Source organism: Grus americana, chromosome 14 (genome assembly GCF_028858705.1).
Source record: "Grus americana isolate bGruAme1 chromosome 14, bGruAme1.mat, whole genome shotgun sequence".
Classification (NCBI taxonomy): domain Eukaryota; kingdom Metazoa; phylum Chordata; class Aves; order Gruiformes; family Gruidae; genus Grus; species Grus americana.
In genome coordinates, this window is record NC_072865.1 from 6,271,519 (window position 1) to 6,298,648 (window position 27,130).

The following is a 27,130-nucleotide window of genomic DNA, read 5'->3' on the forward strand; positions in this document are numbered from 1 at the left end:
TCCCTTTGCTGTCCTTAGGAAAGCAGCTTACAAAGAGAGTACCATTATAATTTTCTTTGGAAAATAAATGTGCATCAGCCTTTTTTCTGAGTAATAGCTGTAGGAGACAGGAAAATAAAACCATCAGAATGGGAAGGTGGGGATGGTCTTCAGGGGCTGGGATGCAGGAGCAGCCACAGGGCAGCAAACGTGATGGCGGTGCTTTAGCTGGGAGTGTTGCAGCCCCCCCCCCCAGCACAGCAAGCGGTGTCCTGCCTGCAAAGGGAAGGATCCCAGCCTGGGATGAACGTGCCGGAGATCTTCCGGCTGCTCCTTGGGGCAGAACATCTCTGTGGCTGCACAGGTCACCATCCTGCCAGACATGGTTAGGTCAGGGAACACCCCAAATAGTGGAAGGAAATGCAGACACCATGTGTGGTTCAGGGATTTGAAACCCATCCTGGCAAGGCAGCCGGGAGGGAGCATCACTGGCCAGGCCAAGGGGAGGTGCAAGGACCAGAGCTGCCAGAGACAGCACCTTCTGCAAATTTAAGCTCTACTAAGAAATGGACATAAATTCTCAGCACAGAGTTACCTTGTCCCTCTGTCTGCTGAAACCTTCCTGGGGTGAGCACAGGCATGGACCACCCCTGGCATGGACCACTCTCTTGAGCAGGGGCTCTCCAGCACTGATGCTGTTTTTGGAGGGGGAGCTAACTGTGCGAAGTCACTCTGTTCTGCAGCTCCAATGTACGACCGAGTGTTTTTTAGGGATACACTGAGTGCACATGAAATCCTTGTTGGCCGCTTGCAGCCACCATGGCTGCAGTGCAGCGGCGCTGTGACCCTCCCTGTGGGCACACGCTCTTCCTCCCATCTCACGCATGGTGGGGAAGGAGCTGTTTCTAGGAACAGTTTTTCCCTGGGAGGGTTGTTTCTCAGAAGCAAGTCCCTCCCGCACATTGCTGACTTACAGAGCTCTTGATGGCAATTTAAGAGGTTGCCAAGCTCAGTTTTCCACCTGGGCCATCCACTAGAAGATGTTGCAAGGGCAACTGAATAGGATGTACGTCCCACCTCAGCCATTCTGAGTGATAATGGAATATTTCAGCACAAACCTACCATCATCAGCAATTACGTTGGGTGTTAGAGATTCAATTTCACAAGTCCTTCAAGCATACCGACATCTGTGCTGCTCCTAAAAAGGCCAATCCTGCTAATCCAGCTGAGATCAAACCATATGTCTTTTAGCCGATTTGCTTTCAACCAGGACAGGTGCCTGACTTCAGCCACGGCACAGCCACACGAGCATGAAGGAAGAAGCCACACGGAAGGTGGCACATGGATAATATAAAGAGAAACAGGCTCTGTGAAACCATGTGTGATATTTAAGTGAAAGCAGTACAGAAGTATAAAAAAAATAAGGCTCAAAAGCCAATGTGCAGAGTACCAACCACATCTGGGTTTCTGTCTTCCTTAAAAGAAGAGAGTGATGAGGGTTTTTTGGTCAGACACAAAGACCCACCAAAATGACCGAAATATTTGTCTCCGTAATCCAGCCTCTTCAGCTCCAGGAGCTGATGGTTGCAAGCGGGAGAGTGGTGCGTCCAGAGAGGTCAGTGAGTTAAGTGCTGCTAATTCCCCATTTACTGACTTCAGCAAGTTGGGATTAGGACGGGTGCGAGGTGGCCTTGTGCTGTTTACACGGCATGTCAGGAATGCAGCTGCTCTACCACGATTTTTGCCTGGTTTTTAAGAAGAGGATGTGGTGGGGAATGCAGTCAGCTGCTGAGGGGGAGCACTGTGCTGAGGCCAGCTCAGTTACCCCAGGGTTACCTTTGGCCCTCAATGCTTGGCTGCTTGTGCAGGGCTGGAGGCGTTCATGTCCCTGAAGCCAAGGGGTGAGCGGGGTGTGAGTGGGGGCACCCTGGCCGCGGGACCTCGCCGTGTCCTGGAGCAATCACATGTTGGTGTGGGAGGAGGTTTCCTGCCTTCCTTCCCTCCTTCATAGAGTCAGTCTAGACATTGTCCTGCCCCTCTCTCCCCTAAAAAACCCCAACATTTACCTCTTTCCTTTCTCCCTGTGATATTCTACATTTCAATTGCCATTAATTTCACCCAATCGGTCTGTCAATACTTGAGACCTTTGGAAACTTGACCACTGAGAATTGAAAATGCTTTCTGTTCTCCAAAACAAACAAGAGCTTCCTTGGCAAAACAACTGCTTCCAAACAAACAAACCAACCAACAGCAAGCCCTGAACCACTCAGCCCTGCAGCTGGCCACATGCAAAGTGGTAGTGACTCCCGGGGAGGTCGCGTGCTGCCGTACGGACACCAGCCATGGAAGAATTAGCACAGAGCCATGAGCAGCTGGGGGAGAGCAGCTTTTGTCAGTCACTATCGGGCCCCGGCTGATCTGAAACACATGAGCTAAAGCGGAAAGACTTTCTGTTTCAGCACAGCGTTCTCTCTTTTGGCCTCATTGCTATTAACGCTCACAGCCCCTCTCTGTGCCCTGGCTCTCAGTGAGCTGTGTAGAACAAGCATTTGGTCCTTTGCAAAAAGTTTTGGGTGTTGCTGACGCACTCAGCCACTAAGGTGGTGGTAGCCTGTTACTATTGCTGGCAGGCTTTAGCTGGTTGGGGGATGCTGGGTTTGCATGGAAAGGGTAATCTGCATTTTCCCCGTCAGGGGAAACTCCTGTTGCATGTGTTGCAGCCATGCTCAGATAAAAATGCCTCAAGTGTGAGACCCTCAGGAAGGACACAATTCTGGGGATATTTGGAGGCCACTCTCAAGCAAACCTGGTCTATGAAAGAACTGGTGGAAAGGGGCACAGTGGGAACCAAACGGTGCCCAGCAAACTGGTGTGATGCCTGAGGGAGCCACAAAAGCTGTGTACAACCCATGGAAACCATCCGGATTTCCCTAGCAAGCTTCCCAGACCAAACTTGCACCTCTTGTCTTGGGTAACTGAGCTTCTGGGTCACAGAAGTTTTCTGTAAAGTTCCTGTTCCCAGGGGCACTTCCTAGCTTGTGTGAATGGTATCAGGTGGATGGGTTATCTGTCCCCCGTCTCCTCCCATCCATCTGCTAGTGCTCTGCTTCTGGTTCTCTGTTGCTTTTTCCTTTTTCTACTTATTGGCCTCCTCTTATCACAATTAATTTATAACATTTCTTACATTCACGTTTTTATTAGCTTTGAAAATGTATTATTTCCTTTAGACACTTAAACCTCCCTCCCCCTGTTTTGATAATGTCAGTGTATCTTTTCCCATCCTTTTCTCAGGCATGCTCTCCAGAGATGTCATTGTAAAGAAATGTGTTTTCCATGAAAGGCATACCAGGGCACATGGACATTGCCCCGTACAGAGATATGAGCTTGTCTTCCCTCCTGCAGTTCAAAGTATGAAAAAGCAAAAGTCAGCGTTCTCCCGCTGGTCATCTGCCGTGACTGCCTGCTCTCTGTCAGTGTGGTGTCACTAATGTCCCATAACTCTGACCTGCTTCATTTTCCACTCACTTCTTGCCAGTTATCCAGAGAACGAGTTTGAAAAGATCTACTACTAATGTTTGAAATGCAAGGAGAGTGCTAGTGATGTGGCAATGCCCTGCAGGAATTAAAGAAGGAGGAATGCTTTGGAGATCGAGGTTAGAGGGAATTAAGAATGGAAAGTACCAGCCGAAAGCGCAGGAGGTTTCTCTGTCTGGTAACAGTCAGGACAAGAAAAGTTTCCAAAAATACAATTATTCAAAGCTGTGGTTCAGTTATAAACTGAGGATTGCCTCTCACCTCTGAGTTCTGCGTGTTCAGGCTCTGCCAGTCTCACCATGCTGCGTGTTTTCTGCCTTTCCAAATTTACTGCCAGAATCCAAGACCAGCATGCTCCCCAAGTGTTTATCAGTGGAATGAGGCAAATCTGTGGCAAAGCCTGAACACACCTAAATAGTTTTCTTTGACCGTGTCATGTTTGCCATGCGGTATCTGCCATACCTCTTTCTTTCATCGCCCTTGCCCTGGCACTCCGTAGTCTGGTCTAAAAATATCACCTTCTCGGCTGCCAAAGCAGTTAAATCTCTGTGCATGTTTCTTCTGTTCCCTTTATCCCTCCCTCCTTTTTTTTTTTTCTTTCTGGATTGTCTGTCTCCTTGTTTTGATTTTGTATTCCTTTTATTCAAGTTCAAACATTTCGAAAATCACAGCGTAGGATATGCTTTTAGCAGCTTCTATTTTTTTTAAACTTAACACTGTTCTGTTCCCCTTGATGACAAAGCAGCACGGGCAGGAGCAGGCTTCAGGGCTGCCTGCCTCTGCCATGATTCAGCAGGTTGTAAAAGGAAGGAATGTCTTCTTTTTTGGGAAAGGGTGGGAGAGAAAGGGGAAGCATGTGTGAGGCATGCGTGTGTATATTTGACTTCCCAGTGCTTGTCTGATTGCAGCAGTAGTATTGCGCTGTCCTGCGAGTTACGTTGGAGTTAGTAACTTGCTTCCAAAGACGGGCTTGAAAAATAGTTGGTGGAAAACTGGATTTTGCCTAGATTGGGGAGGGAGCCTGCTAAATTATACTGCTTTGTAACCCTTTGAATTATTTCTCTGTGATGTTTTCAGTTTCTTATTTAAAGTACTTGGTATCTCCTGTGCTGCCAGTTGTTTGTGGCTGTTTCTCTGCCTGTCTGCATCTTCTGTTCAGTCTCTGAGCGTAGCTCAGTCAACAGGGAAGCTTAGGAGCCAGCTTGGTGGCTTTCTGGAAAAATGTGAGCGTTTGATTCCAAACTTCAGTGTAAACAGGGATTTACTGATTTCATTTACGCTAAGCCTTATTTCTGAATGCCGGGGCCCTGCTTGCATTGTCCTAACGTGGTGGAATTTTCTCTGTGGGGAGACTTATGTTGCTGACTCATTGCATCAACTCAAAACAGATTTATGTTTACAAAAAACACCCAAAACTCTTCTTTCTTCTTGCCTCTCCTAGCAATATTGAATTTGATATTCCTACAGAATACCTCCCATCTGCTGGAACAGGCTGCAGCCCACAGACCACACAGGAACTTGCTTTAAACCGGGTAGTTCAAGTACAGCTTTCCATTTAACTGTTCTCAGCTGGAGCAGCTCAGATACAACTTAAAAGTGATATTACTGACAGGTTAACAAGAGTCTGCTTTCCTCAGCGCAAGGCCTTGTTTGTTGCCATCCCACACTGCCGTACGTACGCAGCAAGAGACACGGACTCCTGAAGTTTAATCTTGCTCTGACAGTTCCTCGCGTGGTCCCATGCAAACCAGTTACCTCCTTCGGGGTCTCCTTCCCATCGGTACAGCAGGGACAGTTATTTCTGCATTTCCCTGTGCTTCTGTACTCATTCGGATCTATGAATGTTGAGCATTTACAGTTTTCCACCTCTACAGAAATAATTATGTTAAATTTGGAAATATAGCATGGCTTAACGGTTCTGATATTACACAAGGCCTTTAAAAAAAGAGGCTGCCTGAGCAGCACTGCTGTGTTCTATATCCACTGGAGCGTGTGTCACTATCTATGCTTTTCTTAAACCCTCAGCTTGTAATTGAGCAAAAAATACTAGACATACTTAATTTTCTGAATAGGCAGGAAAACATAAAAGCCCTTTCTAAGAAGCTAAGGAATGAAAATACAGAAGGGGACTTTGTTCTTCAATACCACGGTGCTCACGCACTGGGACAGGCAGTGACCTCCTGCTCCTCCCCCCCCCCCCCCCCCCGGCATCTCCAGCTGCACAGGCAGACCCAGGGCTCCTCCGCTGCGCGGGGTGAAGCAAGCCCGGCCGCTAGGGTCTCGCCTCAGGCCCTGCAGCAGCAGCGCGGCACGGGCCCCCCTCAGCCCCTATCCGCAACCGGGCCGCTTGGGGCGCCACCGTCCCCACGGCGGGGAGAAGCATGAGGAGGCCGGGTCCTGCCTCAGCCCCCTCTCGCCGGGCGGCCCGCCGCTACTACAGCTGGCGGCGGCGGCGGCTGCGGCTGCTGCTGCCACAGCCCGCTCCCACCGGGCGATCCACCGCTGCCACGGCTGCCTCCCGCTGGGCGGCTGCCACCCGCATCGCCCTGTCAGCCACCGCAGCGACCCTGAACGGAGATCCGTTGAGTCCCCACCCGCATTTCAACGGCCTCCCTTCAACCAGCCAATCACCCAACACTTCCTGCAACCCCATCAACCAATAACAGCGCTCCACGAAGGGCAGCGCCGTTGGGGCGTGTTTTGGGGCGGGCAGGCCGTTGAGCGGCGGCACTGTCAGCCAATAGAAGTGCCAGACTGGCGGCGGGATGGGCGGACAGACGCGCTCTCCGCCAATGGGAGAGGCGGAGTGAGGTGGGCCGGGGGCGGGGTTGGCGCGCGGTAGATAGGCGGGCGGCGGCGGCGGCGGCGCTAGGCGTGCGGGCACGTGACGGAGGTGAGGGCCGCGGAGGGAGGGGAGGCTGGGGGCGGCGGCGGCGACGGCGACGGACGTGGGTGCGCGGCGCTGCGGGGGGTGAGTGCGCATTTCCCCTTCCCCTGCCCCAACTGCCACGGCCGGGGCAGCTCCGCCATCGTTGGGGTGGGGGAGCGAGGAGCGGGCCCGCCCGCGGGGCATGCCGGGGGATTGGCGGGGTAAGGTGGTGGGGCAGTCAGGGGGAGCTGGGCCTGCCGGAGGGTGTGTGACGGGCCGGGCCCGGCGGGGTGCTGCTGGGCCTTGGGTGTGGTGGGCGGCGGGGGGCCCGGGCGTGCGCCGTGGGGCGGGGACGGCGGCGAGTCCCCTGGGGGTGGGGGAGGCGGAGACCCTCCGGAGCCGGGGCGAGAGAGGCGGCCGTGCCTGGGGAGACCCTACGGCTGGGGGCGGGCATGGGGCTGCTGCAGGCGCCTGCTTGGCCCCCGTAGGCCTCTCAGAGGCCTGGCGCGGAGCGGCGGGTCTTCTGGTAAGTTCTGGGACCTCTGGGATGCGGAGCGCCTGGTGGCAGGGCCGCGGCTGGAGCGGGGCCGATGGGGTGCTTGGTTGGGTCCCCCCCACCGACGGGATGGGACGGGGATCGGCTTCTGAGGGGGGAAAGTGGGGGTCGGAAGTGGATGTGGGCTTGCGAGGTTGGCGTGTGGTTTGGGTTTTATCTGGCTTCTTGTTCTAATGTCGGTCCGTCATGCGTGGAAATAGTCTCGATCTCCCTCAAACTGCTCAGCATAAGTAGGAAGCCCTGCAGAGGTAGAAGGGGAGGTGGGTGTGGAGCACAGCCTGTGGCCTGGTTCGGGCTCTGCCAGGGGAATTAGAAGTCTCTGGAAAGGGGGAGTTCAAGGCCCAGAACTGGAGGCCCAACAGGTGGGGAAGATGTGGTAATCAAACAGCCAGGGAGGCCGAAGGTGAAGTATGGATGAAGAGACTGCAGCAGCAACGCCTGAGCATTTTGGGGGAGTTAAAATGCATGCTTTGATTTTTACCGCCTGAATATAATTTGTATTGGGTGTCTTCAAAATAATGTATAAATAAGATCTTAGGTCTCATTTTTGGCTGAGGATTGTATTGTGTGCTTTTTAAAACAAAAAACCCCACACCTTTGAATTAAAGCATGCATAGTTTACTGCTTTCTTGTTGGTACTGATTCTAAAGAGTGAACTTTCACATGCAGTTCTGTGGTTAAGAACTTTCTAGGCTGTAGAAAGAGAAATGCTGCAGATGATATGGTTGTGAAGGGAAACAGACATGTAGTAGTAATGGTAAAGGTCCAGACTTTATTATTTTTAGTGTTAACATAATTAACACTGCAGCACTCCTGCAGAGCATTGTGGAAAATTCTTTCTGGAACTTACTTAGAGTATGTTAGATGCCTGAAAACTAGTCTCTATGAATGTAATATTTTCCTAAATGCAGTATGTTTACTTAACATTGTCAAATAAATATAGCTAACACACAGGTTTTATGGGATACTTTGCCCACTGTGGTTTGGGTTGTTGCTAAAATGTTGCAAGGAAATAGTGGGACTATAATAATGTATGAGATAATACAGGTAAAATACTGGTTAAATACAGGTTAAAATATTTTACTCTAGGTTCACTCTGATGCACTTGAAATGACTTTAAAAAAACCCTTACTGTTGGTCTGGTCATATTACATAAGCTTATCCAAAACACTTAACAAAACTAGGAAAAGCTTTGAGTTAAACTTTGTGTTTGTCTTAAGTCTCAGTATTTCTAGTTTAAAAAAAAATACATTATGAAGGGAATACTTATACTAAGCTTGTGATGTTGTCTGTGAACTGTACAAGATGTAAACTGCTTCCTGGTATCAGCTGCTCCCCTAGGAAGGGAAGCCCAATGCAAAACAGTGAGAAAGCTTGCTGCTTCTGTTAGATTGCCCTCTCATTTGATGTGCTGCAGCACTTCCCCCTAAGTAAATTAATAAATCCTTTACCAAGAAGACACTGTGACTTGTACTTAGCCCTGCATTTTACTTCCTTTTCTGGCCTTTCATTTTTCTGCCTCTAGTAGTGATTGCAATGGCAGCCTATTCTTGCTGGAATCAATTCTGTAGCAGGGCAAACTTGAATTGATTTCTAGACATGGTGGTCTGAAAGATCTTGGTGCACCTCCAGATCTCCCCCTGCCTAATGCAATTTCCTTAGCAGCCCATCTGTTTTATGGTCAAAAAGCCTTGCAGTTCTGTCTCTGCCCTCCAAGGACTTCCAGTTCTGTGGGAATGATCTCTTTGCTGACAAAATGGTACATGGTGTTTTCTCCCTTACTGTATCTGCACTGTTGTACATTATTTTTAGAAACTGGCGTATTTGAAATTCTTATTAAAAGCAAGCTTTGTTGCTGTCGCCTTTCACACCTAATGTCTTGCCTGGTTTGTGCTCTGTACAACCCAAACAGAAAGCAGCTTTTTCTGTGAGGCTGTCAAGCTCTCCAGGAGAGGTTTGGCTAATCCTTTCCAGGAGACTTTCCGCAAACCTTCTGTAGCAGTGTATCGGAGCCGCCCTCTACTTTATTGGAGGGGGGGGGAGAGGGAGGGGGAACCACCCCCACACAGAGCTCCTGCCTCTGGCCTCTTGCAAGCAAGGCAGCTTTAGTTTAGCCTTGTCTGCTGCTCATTGAGTTATGATGTTAAAGACAGAATCTTCACAACGTTAGAAGTTGCCTAGCTGCAAAACTAAGCATTTAAGGGGAAAAAAATGGTGTTGTCTGCATCATACAAATTGCTGCATATATGAATATAATTTTCTTTATCCTTTTGAGGAGTGATGAGGTAATATACTGGTTGCTGAAATCATAGTGTTTGGCCACATGGTTAGTTACTCAGTTTTGCCATAGAGTGGGAATCTCCCAAATCTGCCTGAAGACAGGTCTGTCTTAGACAAGTGCGGATGACAGAACTGCACATGAAACTATGGCATTAAGCTGACTCTGCTGCCAACAGCTTAATTTCCTTTATCCTTGGCTACTTACTTTATCTCACAGTACTTTCCCTTGTCCTGCTACAATTCTTTTCGCCTTTTCCTGCTGGATTGGACTGGGGTATTGATTCAGGGTTAAAATAACACGACAGAAGGACTTCGAGCCATCTTAAACCAGCTGCTAGTTCATCATGAGGCTGTGTAAACAGTTACTGTGGCACCGCAGAGGAGCCAGGATGTGGAAGATGGAAGGATTGTGAGATGTAGAAGAAATTTCCTCTGCTCTTCAGTAGTTCTGATTTTTAAGAAACTAGTGGATTACCAAGTAGGGTAGCCAAGCCTTTACTCAGAAACAATAAAAGTCTCATTTGAGAGGGAAAATTAGTATCTATGTATCAACCTTTCTGTTCTTGTCTCCTTGCATTTTTTGTGTTGTGATGACTTTCTTTGTCTTTGTGTCTTTAAATTTTTCTTCCATAATTCTTGCTTTGTATGAAGATGCATTGTGTTTTGTGTGTGTCTTTGGTTTTTTTAACTGGTGTGCTTCCACTGTGAATACCATATTGAAACCCAGTATTTGAAACACAGGACTTTGCTAGGAAATTTTGCTCTTCCTATAGAAGTCATTCACCTGTCAGTTCAGATGCTGCTGAAATAGAAAACACTGATGCTCTTCCAAATTGCTGAGGTGTAATTCATAGTAAGTGACTTATTTTTAATAAGACCCATTTCATCTGCCTGTTAATATTTCTTAAAAAAAAAAAAAAAGTTTAGTAAACCAGATAGCCAGTAGCAATTCAAATGTAGTTATATATTCTGAAATATGCGGTGTTAAGAACTGGGTTGATGAACCACTCAAATAGATTAGTAACCAAGGAGATGATTAAACTGGTTTTGCAGGCTCTGTTTGACCTGACAGGGAAGTTACTTTCCAAATAGTATGTTCTGGAAGTATGATAGCAAAGGACTTAAACATCCTTTGCGTACATCCTTTCACAGCCCTTCCCCAGGACATGTATGTTAGAGTGGTGACAACTGTCTGCTCTGTGGGTCAGGTGTTTCCAGTGTCATGCCAATAATTAAGAACTTCCCCTTTATGCCCAGTGAAAGGGGAATTGTAAAGAAAAATAAATCTCTGAAATCGCATGACTTCCAAGGAAGCCTTTAAATCTGAAGGTAGCAATCATTTAGCCCTACATTTTAAGAGTGCTACTTCTATCCTGATCCTCTCTCTGAATTTCAATCCAATTTTGTTTAGTTTTTGCTTTGTAAAAAGTCAAGTCTGTGTAGTGTGGCTGTTCCAGGTGTCTGTTCTCAGTACTCTGCTATAGCTCCCATAAATGCCAGGGGAAAATGCTTCAGTCTTTTGACAATCAGGAGTTGTTGAACAGGGCTTAAATGTCACCTGCTTTTTCTAGTGTAGAAGCTGACTGTGGATGGACACACAGACATAGAACAAATGATTTGTTAGCCCTGGCAGTCTCGAACTATCTCCCTAGTTAGTGCTCTGGTATTATACGGCAGTATTTTCCCTCTGATCCAAGTGGTGTGCCAATGTCTAAGTGTCTGAAGACCTTGTTAAAGTAGATGAAGTTTTAGTCATCTCTGACTTGTAGCAGTGTTACGGCGAAAATGAGGGTTGCAGTGAAGTAGAATGGAGATGTCAGAAGCTCTTGCTTATTATGAAAGGGTTCCTTTGTTAAAGGCTTTTGGTAGTTGCATGATCAGAAATACACTAACCTTCAGAAATATTACATGTTTAAACCTAAAGGGAAGTGCAGGCAGAGTAAAAAATGGCTAATGATGATAATTGCTTGGAAATTGGACACTTCTTCAAGGGAGAAATGTGATCATAACAGAGTAGGTGGCTGTGTGTCTGAAGGTTAGACTACATTTTAGGTGACTAACTGAACACCTGTAGCTGCTAAGCAACTTAAAGCTCCACTGAAAAAATGGTTTATGCCTGTTTTGTATAAACCCCGAGTTTCTTCTCTCACCCTCTCCCTTTCTATCTTCTATTTAGGAATAACCTAATTTACTAGGGCATGTTGTGCCCCTAAGGATTGTGTGAAGTGAAGCTGAAATTTTCTCCTGTAGCAGTATATCCATTATGGATAGAATAGCTTTTTAAATATAAAAAATGTGGGCTTCACTTAAATTGCTCTTCTGAGAACATAGTGTATTTTATTTCTTTATAATTTAGTTTGTATATTGTTGCAGATCAGCAGAATAAGGTGCTTGACGTGACAACTGGCATTTGCAGGAGATGCTACCGATCTGTACTCAAGGTGTATGAATGGCAGCTTATGTTGAATTTGGGACTGATTTAATATGTAGGAGGTGTCCTAAACAGCTTTCTGTAGGGATATAAATGTGTGAATAATGTTTGCCAATGATTATAAAGAGGCAAGGACATGAAACTGGATTAGCTTCTCTTCATGCTTTAGCTTTTTTTTTTTTTTTTTGAGAGGAAAAACATCTTGCTTGGGTAAGCTTGAACAGATAGTACTTCTACCTTGAAATGAGGTTCAATGAGGCCTCCAATTCAGATGGAGCATTAACTGATAAATGGCAGACCAACAGGGTAGATGCCGATGGTTGTGTCAGGAGCACAGATGTGCAGTGGCATAGCTTCTGCCCTTGCTGTGTGGGTCACTGGTAGAGTTGTCTGGTTTCACTAGGACGCTTTGACACAAGAATTTCTGCAGTAACCTTGCCTGCAATATGAGGCTCTGCAGCTTTGCAACTTAGCTAAGCGAGAAGTGCTTTTATTTACCAAAGTGCATTTGCTGCTGACAAATATTTCCCAAGGGTTGTAGTTGGGGGTGGGATTGTGAAGGAGGTAATTATTATGTATGGACTCAATGACTGGCATGAAAGTTGGGGAAATTATTTAATTCTTTCACCAAAACTTTATTGCTGGTTGGCTAGTGGTGAGATTACTTAAGGAATTATATGCATGCTAAATCATTAATATCCTTTGCACAGGCTTGGGAGGCAGTGTGCAGAAACTCCTTCCTCTTAGGAGAGGAAGGTATTGGCTTATCTTTAACCTTGCTGTATTTTTAAGATTAATTTCCTCATATCACTTTCCAAAGTGTGAAGTGGTCATTCTATCTGCATAATATAATTTGAAAGCAGTTATAAAACTTGTAAATTCTTCCTGAATTTAGCTCTGATAAAAATGTATTTGGTAAGTCCCTGCTGGGAAGACAAAATCCAGGCCTTCCCTTGGAAAGGTGTCCTTGTGCCATCTCACTTGTAGTTGTTCAGTCACACAGGACACATCCAAGGCTCTAAAGATTACTGTTTCAGACTTGGTTTTTGTACTGTTTTTGTGCTGGCAGGCATGAGTGAGTTTAGAGAACATGCTATCTACGCAAGAGGTACTTGAGCTTCCAAGAGTACGGATGTTTGCTCGACTGTTTTCATTCCTTGGTTTTGTATTGTGATTCCCACATTAGTAGTAAGATCTATGAGGTCTGTAACCATTTTCAATTCTGGCTGTATGCTAAGCAAACAAGCTTTGCTTGTATGTAGCAACACTTAAAAATTTGTCAGCTGTTCATGCTATGAATGGTGTCCTTTTGGCTCAGAGGTGTTTTGGTGCAATTGCCTGAACTGTGAGGGGGAGGGTTGTGACCATGCATTTAGACCGTAATCCTCAAGGCCATCACTATTGTTAAAAAACTGGCTGCAATTGCATGTTGCTGTAGTGACAAACTGGATATGACCTCAGCACAAGTCTAAAATACAGTTTTGTTGCAGTTATAAAACATCCCCTCTGTCATTAGAAGTAAGTTAAAGAATAATCTAAGAATGGTAGATCTGGTATGCAGCGTAGTTTTGGAGTATTGGATAGTGCTGATAAGCCTTTAAGTCTGTAAATTCTTTTAGTTGCCTAAACATGCTTTGGAAAGTTGGAAGTTTGTTTTCTAGTGTGAATTTATGTCCCTGCAGGCACTATTAACTCTGCTTGAGTTATGTTTGTAAGTCTACAGGGCTACAGCCTGAGGCAGGAGTGTAAGGGAAGGAGGGGATGTTTGGTTTTATACTTTCAAAAAAAAAAAAAGTATTGGTCTCAGTTACAACTCTGGTTTTGGAAGACAAATTTGGAATGTGATTCAAAGGAGAAAAGGTGAGCAAGACACAGGTGGTTTTTCTGGGGTATTTTTGGTAATATAACACTGAGCAGGGTGCTAGGAATGTTGCCTTCTGTATCAGCCTAACGGTGCAGTGATCTTGTAGCTTTTCTAGCAAGAAAGTAAAATTGAAACTCTTTTTACTTACAACATCTTTTGAGCTACTGCTTGCCAAGGTCTGCCATATTTTAGGTGTGCCAATGTGCTGGGCACCTTCTAAATTAGCTGAAGTGTGATATTTTAATTCTTTAAAGCCTCTGTTAACAGATACTCTTCTTCTTTGGTCATCCTGTTAAATTAGAGATCAAAAGAGGTGAATCAAATCAACTGTCTGTTAAATAGTAAGAAATTTTCTCCTGGGACTGCCTCAGTAGCCTCAACTGCTTATAGATATCTGCCAGTAGTATCAATGACTGTTGGCAGTAATTCCAGAATAAAATGTGGAGAAGGGGACTGATGAATGAAAATGCCAATGTCCCACATTTGAAAGGACAAAAAAAAAAATTGAACAGGAGATAGGCAATTGATTACTCCATAGATTCCCCTCTGCTTGAAAGAGCTAGCTAAATGTATTTCAGTTCCTGAACTGAATGGAGATTTTGGTTTCTGCACGATGCATTTAAAGTCCTTCGTAAGCAAGAAATACGTTTTCTGTTCAGGCTTTTGCAGTTAGCTAGGTTGGGGTGTTGTGTACATGTGTCTGCTGTTCTGCTCATGAACTGTGGCAATGTAAGAGCAAAATTATGACACTTCTGCAGAACTTGCAGAACATGGTCCTCAGTTAATGTCTGTTTTGTATTAAATACTTTAGCTTTATGTTCTATTCTTCTTCAGTTTTTAGAGTTTTCTCAGCTAGCCAGATGCAGTAAATAACAGAGCTAAAAAGATGTTTGCACTTTTCTTTCAGTGGTATGACTAGGCACTTTACCTTTTGTCTTGGATGCTTAGTTTTGTACCGAGAAGCAATGCTTTGCCCTTGCGTGCAGTGCTGGCTTGACCTCTTTGCCTTGTCTTATTTATTCAGATCATGGAGCTGAAATGGCTACTGTATGTGACCCTGCTAGCTCTCGGGACTCTTGCTGTCCAGGCACATGATATGGATGGTGAAAATGATGGTGATGATGTGGTTGATATTGAGGATGACTTGGGCGATGGCATTGAGGAGGTTGAAGAGTCAAAACCTGAAACAAGCTCTCCTCCTCCAACTCCAAAGGTTTGGCATGGAACTTCTTTTAAAAATTGATTTACTACTTGGGTTGTCTTTACTTAGTAACAGCACAACATATTAAATGTTAGCAAAAGATGTTATCTGGGAGTAGGGCTTGGACTTAAGCCTAGCTGCTTCGTTCCTGTTCTCATGTCCCCCATGTTCTTCCTGAAAACTGAGATCCACCCTTGCAATCTGTGATGTGATTATCATGAGTTAATGCTAATGTTTTCAGCTAGGTATATACTTTAGTTTTAGTTGTAGACAAGAGCACAATGGCTTGGCACAAGTAGCAATATTTACGTAACTTCTGTATTTATGCTGCAAGGGTGTTCCAGGTAAGCTGTACTTGAGTGTAGAGGGGGAACGCGAGTTGTATATGCCTATATTTCTTTACAATCGAGAATGTGCCTTGAAAGGTGCGTAAATACCTCTCTCCTCCAATAGGTTACCTACAGGCCCCCAGTCCCAACTGGCGAGGTGTATTTTGCAGAGTCCTTTGATAAAGGAACTCTGGATGGGTGAGTATGATCTGAAAGATGATTCAGCATAGCAAATAACTAAAAATTTTGGTGAAAGGCAATGAAACCCTCTCTAGAGCCTGTGTTACTCAAAATTGAATCAAAAGATAGTGGTTGGTGAGGGTTACAGCAGTGACTCTGTGAGGCTGGCTGTTAAAGTACTAAGCTAAACTTGTATTTCCTTAAGCTCTAGTAATGAGGGGGAGGTGAGCCATGCATGTGTAATGTTTTCATCCTCATCTGACTTTTTACTTTCCTCAGGTAATGTGAGCATGGTGAGATTCTACTTTTTTTTCTTTTTACAAGGACAAGACCGAGGCCATGATCCTATGTTGGGGGTGGGAAGTTGCAAATGCAGAAAACTTTGCAGGCTTGGGGATAGAACCCCTCAGGGGATCAAGACACTGGGGTATAGTTGTAGGATAGTAAGGGCTGCCTTATCTTAAGGGCAGGATTTTTAGTGGGGAAAGAGTATAGTTTACTGACCATTTGATGTCTGTCTTCTAGATGGATTCTTTCCAGAGCTAAAAAAGATGATACGGATGATGAGATTGCCAAATATGATGGTGAGTCCGACCCAGGTTTTGGATAATGTTTCTGATGTCTTTTGTCATATCTGAAGAAGAGGTCCAAGTCTCTGTTTTCTATTTCCCAGTTAAAATTATATTCACCGAAGAAATCAGAGAGTTTATATACCTGGCTAAGAATACAAAGTGTAGTTCTGATTTAGACAAAATATTCACTTGGAGATTTTAAAATAATTTTTAGTGAAGATGTTATGCTAATAACCTGGTAAGGTACCTTATAGGGTGTTATTGCAGAAAGCTGACGATCTTGTTCAAAATTGAGCTAAACAAAGACTGTCTTGAACAAGTTTTGATTGTGTTTGGTTAATTCCTCTCCAGGTAAATGGGAAGTCCAAGACATGAAGGACACTAAGCTTCCAGGAGACAAAGGGCTTGTATTGGTAACCCGAGCCAAGCATCATGCAATTTCATCCAAACTTTCAAAGCCTTTTGTGTTTGATACCAAACCCCTTATTATACAGTAAGTGAAGGGTAACATAGTGTTCTATTATTTCAAGGGTGACATGATAGCAGGCTGAGGTTAATTCTATGACTGAGCTTTTGTTGACTGGGGGGTCTAGATGACAGAAGATACTGTAAACTATTATAGTATTTGGGTAAGAGTAAAATAGCAACCCAGATTACCGAAGTGGGAAGTTAGGAACAGCATGGATCCCTCTGAAGCCTGAAAAGGAAAGAAGTCAATGAAAACTAGACTTGGTAACCTGTCTCAGGACTTCAATTAACTTGATTTAATTGTAGTAACAAGGTCAGGCAACTGACTTTTTACTGCTAATTGTGAAAATCTTTGTCCTTTTGGACAAAAGCTGGTCTTGTATGTAGGTCAGGGCACTTCCTTATGCAGTAAATTGTCCCCTGTTCCCAAGGTGGAGTGGACAGAGTGGTAAAGATGCACTCATTTCCTCCTTCCTTTGTCTTAGTTCATCTGTCATGGAAGATGAACAGCTTGCCTAGCTCTGGCCATGACTGATATAGAAGAATCTACTTGCATGTATGTTAGACTAGCAAGGAGGGGAAAAAATAATTTGGTGAGAACAATTGAATTGTGGATTATTACCTACTTTATCAGTTTTAAACAAAGCAAACAAATTCACATTTGCACAAGATAATAATTGGTCACTCTGCGTGACAGTTTAGTTTTGGCTCAAAATACAGGACTAAAAATAAGTCCCAGTGGTCATCCACTCCAGCTGCTGGCGTCGAGAGATCAAGCATACTTGGCCTATTCCTGACAGAGATGTTTTGCCTTTTTCAGACTCCTTGATATCCTGAAATACACTGTTGTATGGTTATAACCCTAAAGGGGCTTCTCCTAGGATCTAATTGTTGTTGCTTTGGTAGTCTTGCAAATTGAGTTGTCTGTCTGCCATGATAGTTGTGGGTAAAATAATTGGCTTGCCTTAATCTCTGTTGTGTGTCTTATACATTGGAAGGCTTTTTCTTCCTTCTCTCTGCTTCTAGATCATAATCTTCTAGACCAGCACTGAATTCCTTTAAACTTTTCTGTCAGGTTAAGTCTTCCGCATCCTCAATTTCTCTTTTTTCTCAGGCCCTTATGAATATTTGCTTAGTCCTTAGAGTGCAGTGTGTATTTTTAATATTCACTGGACATGTGATTTAAAGCAAACAACAAAACACTCTTAATTTGTACTTGAAAATTGTAATTGTGTATTACAGAAGTAATTTTTCCTCATGTATAATGTGTTCTCCCCTTCTCTGTCCAAAACTTAAAATTAGGTATGAAGTAAACTTCCAAAATGGAATTGAGTGTGGCGGGGCCTATGTGAAATTGCTTTCAAAAACCCCTGAATTGAACCTGGTGAGTAATGCTGCTACTTTGAGTATTAGCCATGAAAAAACTTTCATTTTGCTGCTTCCTGAAGGAAACCCCTTCAGTAAAGGCGGTGGGGCATATTTAGGGCCTGATCTCCAAAGTCCTTTGCACTCAGTGGTTTCCCACTGTTTTCAGTTGGAAAGGATAAATATTCAAATATTCTGGCCTCTTGGGTGTAAACTCTTGAGAACAGTTCTAGATCCTTGCTAAAGTCTGCAATACTTCAGATTTCCCTAGGACTGAAGAGGAGGTATCTTATGAGAGTAGCCAGTGTATGAGGAGAAACCTTCTCAGGAAGCTGTTGCCCAGAAGGAAGATTCAATATTTCATCTTCTAAAACAGACTAACGCAAATAACTGAAATTATACCTTGCATTTATTGCTCTCTTTGATATGTGAACCCATTTGTGACTTACTGGGTATACTTAAAAAAAAGAGTATTGAGAGGTTGGACTGGCTACAACCTTCTATGTACATATGTGTACCTTATTAGCACATGCTAACTATATGGAACCATTTGCTTCATAAGAGCTTTGAATGCATTGGCTTAAAAGTGTGGTCAGTGGAAGAGTCCATGCTACAACTCCTAAGGATTAAGAATCATTTTCTCTCCTCTCAATCATATACCTACCTAAAGTGGTTTAGCCTATTCAGACAAAGCTTAACTGCTGGGTCACCTTGCACAGGCTTTTGTAGCCTGTGGATTTTCTTCAGCTGTCTTCCTAGACTTTATAGGAAGTACCTTTTATGACTTGTTACTCATCCTTCTCCTTTCCTTTTGCAATCTCATTGGAGTGGTATTATTAATACAGATTCCAAAGTATTAAAAAAAAGACACCCAAAAAATAACTTGGCTGTCTAACCAGTTTCATATGTGCATTGAATTTTAAGATAACGTTAGCAAGAACAGGCAGACTTGCTTGCAGTGCTCTCGGATTGAGACAGTACACCAGTTTCTAAGTGGGTAAACTAAATGCAACTTGGCTTCACTTTTAATGCTACTTATCACTGTGTGTGACAGAAACTCACTGGACTAGCTAGTCATTCATTATTACCAGTAACTGATACTTCTATATGGATAGCTTTTAAACTCCTTTATTGTAGAGATATACTTAAACATTGTGGTTGTTGCTTGCACTTACCTTTTTGGTAACACTTGAATAGCTGTTGTTTTCCACCTGGAAAGTAGAGACCAAAGGTGCAAAATCAAGTAGCTGGGATAATTCTGGTGTTTTTTCTAAAGGCTTGTATTCCTCATACAAGGGTACTTCACTGGTTTGATATCCTAGTTGCAGAACAATTTCTAATGAATTGGGAGTTCTTATGCCAGGCAGTGACTTCAGTTGTATTTCAAATTGATGGAATGAAGTTTTGCATTGTTTTTAAAGGATCAGTTCCATGACAAAACTCCGTATACAATCATGTTTGGCCCTGACAAATGTGGAGAGGACTATAAATTGCACTTCATCTTCCGGCACAAAAACCCAAAGACTGGCAAATATGAGGAAAAGCATGCAAAGCGTCCAGATGCAGACCTGAAGACTTACTTTACTGATAAGAAGACGCATCTTTATACTTTGGGTATGATGCCTGTTAATAACTACTACATTTTCTGAATCAAAAGCTCATAAAATGAGCTAGATGAACAACTGACTGTTTGCATCAACACACCATACAACTAAAAACCACTTGAAAGCCTCTGAATGCAAAACTTAGTCATCTTACACAAAGGCTTATTTTTTCCTTGCAAGAAGTTTTGATTCATGTAAGAAAGGTCATGAGACCTTGAACTTAATAGTTAAAAGAGAACTGAATTTCAGAGCAGTCATGAGTAACTTGAGATGCTAAGTATATCCAAAATAATTATCAACATTTATAAACTGCTTGAATGCTGCCCCCTAGTAATTTGGAGTATACTAGGATTTAGATTTAGAGGAATAGTCTTTTTCTTGCTGCTTTCATTGTACCAAACTCAGTGGTTCTTGAAGTGCAGTGTCTGGTATATCAGCTATGACTAAAATTTTTCACAGAGTACTCAGGAGGATGTCTCTTGCTTTTTCCTACTACAGAGGCAGCAATGGATAAAGGAGTGAGGTTAAAATCCTGTGAGTTGGTAGTAGGGAGTCTTATTCTTGAGTAGAATGTGAATACGTACATTCTTGGTACTAAAGCAATAGTTACTGTGCCAAAGGCAACTTTCTGTGGTAACTGGTAAATCTCTCTACAAGCTTCTTTGTGCTTTTAGCATATTTAAATTAGGACTCCTGCAATGAGTAGTCTTTTTTTCACAAGATGTGGTACATCATCAGTAGCTATACTTTGACATAAGGAAAAAGGTTCTTAGCAATTCTTTAAAACAGTTGCTGCGTAGGTGGTAGCTTGGATTGCTGAAGTTATAGTTGTACATTGGGGATGAGTGACACTTTGTGATGCATGCTTTGCATCATATATGTAATGGCTACATCAACTTTCTTCCTTACAGTCTTGAATCCTGACAATAGTTTTGAAATACTGGTTGATCAAACAGTTGTCAACAGTGGGAATTTGCTAAATGATATGTCTCCTCCTGTGAATCCACCCCGAGAGATTGAGGACCCAAATGACCAGAAGCCTGAGGACTGGGATGAGAGACCAAAAATCCCAGATCCAGATGCTGTTAAACCAGATGACTGGTAAGCTGTCGAAGGGGTGGAATTGAGGGAGACCGTGGCCTGATAACTTGGTCCTGATCAAAAAGTCTTTCTCAGATGGCTTATAGACGGTTTTGAGTCTCACCCTTGGAATCAAAACACAATCAGTTTAAGCATCTGAGCAGCAGTTTGGTAGACAAAGGCAGACAGGATCCATATCCTCTGGGAATTACTGTTTAGTGCTTCTGTTATTCTGCTGGCCACAAATAAAGGTTTTACTGAAACAGCTACGCTAGCTGATGCTCTCATCCTTGATGAGATCAAAAGATGAACTGCAGAATGTATAACTGTAGGATGTTTGTAGTTGTTTGTGTAATGCATAGTTAAAGTGACTGAAATAGTATGTCACGTGCTAAATCAGAAACTGATCCTGGATTTCTGTCTTTGAACCTATGGTTTGTGAAGCGTAGGCTTGATTTCAAGCTCAAATGCATGTTTGCAGCAACCACTAAGATACAGGATTTGTTGTAATATGCCCTCTCTAGGTTGGTTTTAAAAAACAAGTAGCATTACCTTACAGTTGGCGCCGTGACTGTGCCATGAAGCACATGTATAGGTAACAGATTGCAAGGCAATTCCGTTCTGAAATCATGGTGTTATGCTTACCTTATCAGAAGTAAAGCGGTCTGGTTGTCTACATCAGTGGGCTTGTTCAGTCTGTAGAATCATGCCTTGAGGTTAAGAACTTTTCTGTTGTGTGTGTTAATACATAATATTCTGCTCTCAAGGGATGAGGATGCTCCTGCAAAGATTGCAGATGAAAATGCTGTGAAACCAGAGGGCTGGCTGGATGATGAGCCAGAATATGTAGCGGACCCTGATGCTGAGAAGCCTGAAGATTGGTATGTTTACTGCCTGTTGCAAATGACAGCAAATATTTCATGGCTTTGTTACTCGCCTTTACAAGTATAAGAATAGCTAGTCCATTGTTGCTCGCTAACAAAGTTGTCGATTCAGGCTATCTTTCTTCAAAAGCAGAAGGCAGAGTTGGTCTGAGGAGTCTTGTTTCTTGTGTTCACCTGCACACTTTTCAACTCTTCCATGATTGCAAGCTGAACAGGGCAGGGATGGTCATCTTGCAGTTGTACCCTAGTTGGAAGGGGGTGGTGGGGGAGGTTGTGCTCAGGAACTGGCTTTTGTTGAGTTTCTGTGCTTCCAAGCTATTACTCGAAATCCTTGTTCCTTCTGTAGTGTCTTTATTTACAGACCTATGCTATACAAAGCTTCAATATATCTATTTTATGGTAGGAATTTTAATTTTCCCAGAAATCGGACATTGTCTAAGTGTTATTCTATGTAAAGGCAAGGGGCGGACTTCAAAACTGAATTTCCCTTTTCAGGGATGAGGATATGGACGGTGAATGGGAGGCACCTCAGATTGCAAATCCTAAATGTGAGACAGCTCCTGGCTGTGGTACCTGGCAGCGACCAATGATTGACAATCCAAACTACAAAGGCAAATGGAAGCCTCCTATGATTGATAATGTGAACTATCAGGTTGGTGTTTCCATTGCTTAAACTGCTGGCCAGTGCAGCACTTCTCTTACAAAAACCAGACTGATTTAGATTCAGCAGGTGTAATTTAAGAATACAAATACTGTCATGATTGTACTGTGTTTCAAGTGGACAGGTTCAAAGTGATTTCTTACTTGGCTTCACTTCTTTGTAGCACAAATGAAAATTGATTCCCAAAACCTGATGAGTTGCATCCGTAGACATTGTAATTAAGTGCAATGGATTGGTCTTTCTCTCAGTTCAAAATGGGCTGAAGACTAAAAATTGTATTATAGCAGGTGAGGCGCAATGACTTTTGTCTTTCCTAGGGTATATGGAAACCCAGGAAGATCCCAAACCCAGATTTCTTTGAAGACTTGCAGCCTTTCAAGATGACTCCCTTCAGTGCTGTGGGACTTGAGCTGTGGTCAATGACTTCTGACATATTTTTTGACAATTTTATCATCTGTACTGAAAGAGCTGTGGCTGATGATTGGGCCAGTGATGGATGGGGACTGAAAAAGGCAGCCGATGGTGCTGCAGAGGTGAGAGAAAAAGGTTGTAATAAGCCAGACAGGAAGCTCAGTTCCTAATTGTAATATGGTAATGGTTGCTATAAGTAGCTATAAGTGACAATTGGACTGTTGACTTTAGCCTAATTCTTAATTTGTAAACCATGGAAAAAGTACTTGTGCAGGTTAGCTTTAATTTTTTTGAGGTATGAAATATAATGTTCAAATTTGCAAAAAGTGTATTTGAAAATTCTATAGCTTAATCTTAACTGCTACAACTTGCTGTATGGGATGAAATCTGACAGTTCTTTTTATCTTACAGCCTGGTGTTGTGGGCCAGATGATGGCAGCTGCTGAAGAGCGTCCCTGGCTTTGGGTAGTCTATATCCTCACTGTGGCTTTGCCAGTGTTCCTTGTTGTCCTTTTCTGCTGCTCTGGGAAGGTATGCATTTTCTCTGATAATAAGTAGTATAATTTCAAAAGATTCAGCAAAATGTGCCTTAATGTCACAGATAACTGCCTGGTTTTGACAATATTTTTTTTTTCTAGAAACAGCCAAGTGCTGCAGAATACAAGAAGACTGATGCTCCTCAGCCTGATGTGATGGATGAGGAGAAAGAGGAAGAAAAAGACAAAGGGGACAAGGAAGAGGAGGAGGAGGAGGAAGCAAATGAGGAAAAGCTGGGTATGTAAACTAGATAATCTTGAAACAGTTTGAGTTTTCTCTCTGATAGAATAAAACAGCAGGATTGGTAGACATGGAATAAAGCCACTGGTGGACTGAAGATAAGTCAGAAACAAGAATTACTTTTTTTTTTCTATTTCTCTTAGAAGAGAAGCAGAAAAGTGATGCTGATATAGGAAGTGCTAGTCAAGAGGAGGAGGAAGAGGAGGAGGAAGAGGACAGGAAACCTGCATCAGAGGTAAGAATGCTTAATCTTTGAGGGAAGTCTTGTGCATTTTTTTTTTTTTTTCCTTAAGTCATGTAGAACAAGCCTTACTGAAGTGTTAAAAGTTAATGTGGCTCATGTGATACTCCTTCCTGGTGTCAGAATTTTGCAGAACTTAATCACCCTGCAGAACAGGAATTGCTGTGGCCAACTTCAGCAGAGCTGGGCACCTTGCTAAAGGCACTGCCGTAGACCCTGCATTGTGAGAGGAGTGGGATTGCGTTGAATGCATCTTCTTGAGGCAGAAGGCTTATTTAGTTTTGTACACAGTCAGGATACCTCTGAAGTGCTCCGCACTGATGTAATGGCTGACTTAAAAATGGATGGAGTGTTGCTTGAAGTTAAAGGGATTCTTACAGCAGCAGAAGCTGTTGTGTACTCTCAGCAAATAAATGCACAGCCACTGTGAAAACGAGGATTTGTGTTTGCCACATATAGAAAGAAAGGGTGGTAACACCAATAGGTCCTTAAAAAATTGAACCCTACTGTGGAACTGAAAGTAGATTATTCTTTGTAGATTTTGTCAATGTTTTTTAAGGGTATTCTTAGACTTTTATTTCCTTAATGTTTACACAAATTACTTTCTTGCAGGAGGAGGAAACTGTGAATAGATCACCCAGAAACAGAAAGCCAAGGAAAGATTGAAAAAAGTCATAAGAACTTGATCTGTAATTTTTTTTTTTTTCAAACATGGTTCTGGGAGAGGACCTTGGACACCTTACATTGAAACTTGGACAAACCTCAAAGATTTCACCATCCACAGGTTCCAGTCACTATCCAATGTAATGGAGTGTCTCGCAGTAAAATATTTGCAATCACCTGTTTTAAAGAACATAATTCCTGTAGAAAGAATGCATTTAATATAATGGGCTGTGGATTTTGGAATGTAACATAACTAACCTTTTCTTTTTTGGTTTTAAATATTCTTTTCTGTTTTTAAGTAGATTGGTAGAGTTTTTCCGGTCTCAAACCTTGGCTTAATTTAATATATTAATTAGTGAAAAATAACAATGAATCTTGAAAGTGCTAGGTGATAAAAAAGCAGTTTTATAACTAGTTTTTTTTTACAAATATGTAAATTCCTAAATACAACAATGTCTTTATATCCCTTAATTTGATAATTGTTTAAAAAAAGTTGTCAATGTATTTGACAACCCCTCTTCCCTCAAAAGAAAAGAAAACTGGGGGGGGAATGTATGGGGAAATCAGTAGTGAAACTCTCTATTCAAATAATCAACCTTATTCTTTTGGGGGGAGGGAAGGAAGAAGGGATGAAAGAAAGGGGTTAGTCAGTCTGTAGAATATACATACTGTGCATGGCTAAAGCCCTGTTAAGTGTTGACAAACAATCTAGGATTTGGAGTGGGTCATCTTAATGTGGCATTTAATCCTGCGGACCTTGCAGATAATGGATTTTGTTCGTTCTTGAACTCTTTTGTGAAGCTGATGGGTTGTTGGGGGGCTGTTAGACTACTTCCCCCTTTCCCTGCTGTTCAGCCACTGATGCTTTCCTTTCTCTGTGACTATCCAGCTTTTTGAGTGCAGCTCTGCCTCAGTTGCTGAAGCGCTTCGTGTTCAGCTCATCGTTGAACTCTATTTTTATAGCTAGGCCTACTCCTTTCCAGGGTCCAAACACTGGATAGGACAGTGTCCCATATCCTCTCACTGTTATCACTGTATGTCTACTCCTGTAGAAAGGGGGGAGGTAGTCAGGTAGACAAGTTGAACTAAGTATTTGTTTAAAAAAAAAAAAAACATAAAAAACCAAAAACAACCAACCAAGATGTCAGTATTGTAGATGGGGAAGGAGCATGTGGAATATCTTAACTGGTATGTGAAACTGTTTAAGTCTTTTATCTGCTCTTCATGTAACAAATGCATCCTAAATTATATTGTGAATGTTAGGGAGTTCCAATTCCAGCTGAATAAATTTTTTTTTAAAGTGTTGAGTCTACCATATTATACTGTTTCAAACACTTTTTTTGTGGAATGCAGGTGATCACTACAAGAGCATACCTCTGAGGGTGAAATCTATGTAACTTCATGACACTGTACCAAATATGTTGGTGTTTGGATGTCTATATAGATAAACTTTGCCTTTGTTTAGAGTGAAATTAAATGTCCTAAAATTACTCTTCTTGCACTGAATTTAAACACTCCAGTGTTGTTTGGTCATAGCATAGGTATAGTGGGGGGAATAATTCCCAGGGGTTGGGGAGGGAAGAGTGTTCCAATTACCTTGCAAACAATCTAACCAATTACTAAAAGACTCTTGTTTTTTGGTTTGGTTTTTTTTTTTTTCGTAAAAACACCTTTTGCTGCCTGTCCTTATGTTGTATCCCTTGGTTGTTGTGTTTGAAATACTAGTGATCACAAATGCATAGCAGGATTTCTTGATCTTTCTGCAATGTGCAAATAAACTATTGTAAGCAAGATACTGGAAGTAATTTCAGACTTCTGATGGGAGCTACTGCATGTTTAGAATGCCTTTGCCTGTCAAACACCTGGTAAATACTGCTCCTTATTGCAAAAATAGCTTATACTCTGACATGGAAGATGTCATAGCTTAAGCATTGCTACTAGCTTGTTCTCAGGACTGTATTTTTATCAAGGAGCAGCTGCTATTTATGACTCTCAGTCCTTTGAGATGAAGTATATGTAAATCGTTTCAATTCAGCTAACATCTTGAGCACAACATAAAAATTAATCCAATGGTTTTTTTATCTTAATATGCAAATTGCCTTAAATTCCTGAAGAATTCATGTGCATACATGTTCTTTCAAAGCATCAAAAAGTGAACTTGAGATCTGCTATCAGCTTTTAAATAGTATTATATTAAAACTAATTGTAAATCTACATTTGCTTCTGCTAAATCTCCTGAAAAGGTCTCCTGTCTGCATGTTACGGCTTTTTTGATACCATAGTGTACGCTTCATAAATAATCACTGCAATAAATGAAGACTTTCCAAAATGGATAGACAACTCCAAAGTTGCTTTTTATCCTGCTTTCTGACTTGGGTGGCTCAGTTTAACCTCAGACTCACTCTTTTTTTTTTTTTTTTTTTTAAAGGCTTGGAGGGCAAAATTAGCTGTCTACTTATCCTGAGTACTTCTAAAGCCTAACTGTGTTTTCAAAGTACTGAAGCTCTGCTTGGTTGTGACCTGGGAAATAGGTTTGGAACCGTTACAAATACTTGAGGGTGAATTTGTGTGGACCTGAGAGTGGCAGCTTCCACAATGGATGCTCTACTTCTGTGTCTGAAGATGGGAGGGGGGGTTAGACTGAGATGGTAAATCACAACCACGGGGGGGGGGGTAGGTACAGGCAAGGTCTGAAATCCAAGGCAGTAGAAATGCTGAAAACACTTTTTTTTTTTTTCCCCTTCCTTGTTGGTGCTCAGTAAGGGGAGTTGATAAAGATGTAGCTAGCTAGCTAACCTGCTGTGAACCAGCCTTTCTGGGTCTGGCTAATACTGAATTATCACAAAATACATTGCAAATGTCTGTTTTTAAGATTGAGGGATTTTTGTAAGTGCTAATTGCTAATAGAGGTACATCTCTGCTTCTGGTCTTGCTTTCCTTACTCCTTCCTCAAAAGCAGCGCTCTGCTTTGGCTGTGGTTATGTCTGTGGGGCTTGTGACTGCTCTCCTTCCCTACCTCTTCCTCGGTAGTATTGTCTCATGGTTTCAAAAAGGGTTTGGTTTATTTTTTTTTAGTGTTGCTGAACAAGGGCTGTGATTTATTTTACAAAAAAGACCTGTCCATTTCAAAAAGGTACCTATAGATTCAACTGAAAAAAATATGTAAAAACTAATCAATAAA

General features: G+C 42.8%; 1 protein-coding gene across 5 annotated transcripts; it reads left to right on the top strand.

Moving 5' to 3' along the window:
• The first annotated feature begins 6,331 nt into the window (after positions 1 to 6,331).
• Positions 6,332 to 26,282, top strand: CANX (calnexin). Of its 5 annotated transcripts, none has more exons than XM_054841547.1 (15): positions 6,332 to 6,406; positions 14,538 to 14,726; positions 15,168 to 15,241; positions 15,749 to 15,807; positions 16,147 to 16,288; positions 17,566 to 17,647; positions 19,050 to 19,242; positions 20,144 to 20,333; positions 21,080 to 21,193; positions 21,692 to 21,848; positions 22,175 to 22,390; positions 22,680 to 22,799; positions 22,907 to 23,042; positions 23,189 to 23,280; positions 23,899 to 26,282. In XM_054841547.1, the coding sequence occupies exons 2-15, from the start codon at positions 14,541 to 14,543 to the stop codon at positions 23,950 to 23,952; spliced, it is 1,815 nt and encodes a 604-aa protein (XP_054697522.1). In that variant the 5' UTR covers positions 6,332 to 6,406; positions 14,538 to 14,540; the 3' UTR covers positions 23,953 to 26,282. The 5 variants fall into 5 exon arrangements, with proteins under 5 accessions (XP_054697522.1, XP_054697519.1, XP_054697521.1 ...); XM_054841544.1 differs by having other exon boundaries at positions 6,347 to 6,484; XM_054841546.1 differs by lacking the exon at positions 6,332 to 6,406 and adding an exon at positions 6,516 to 6,603.
• The last annotated feature ends 848 nt before the right edge of the window (positions 26,283 to 27,130 follow it).

Excerpts from the sequence above, each read along its gene's own strand:
- CANX (XM_054841547.1), top strand. The coding sequence starts at position 14,541 with ATGGAGCTGAAATGGCTACTGTATGTGACCCTGCTAGCTCTCGGGACT. Across the intron at positions 14,727-15,167 it reads CTCCTCCTCCAACTCCAAAG|GTTACCTACAGGCCCCCAGT; the intron begins GTTTGGCATGGA and ends CTCCTCCAATAG. Across the intron at positions 22,800-22,906 it reads TTTTCTGCTGCTCTGGGAAG|AAACAGCCAAGTGCTGCAGA; the intron begins GTATGCATTTTC and ends TTTTTTTTCTAG.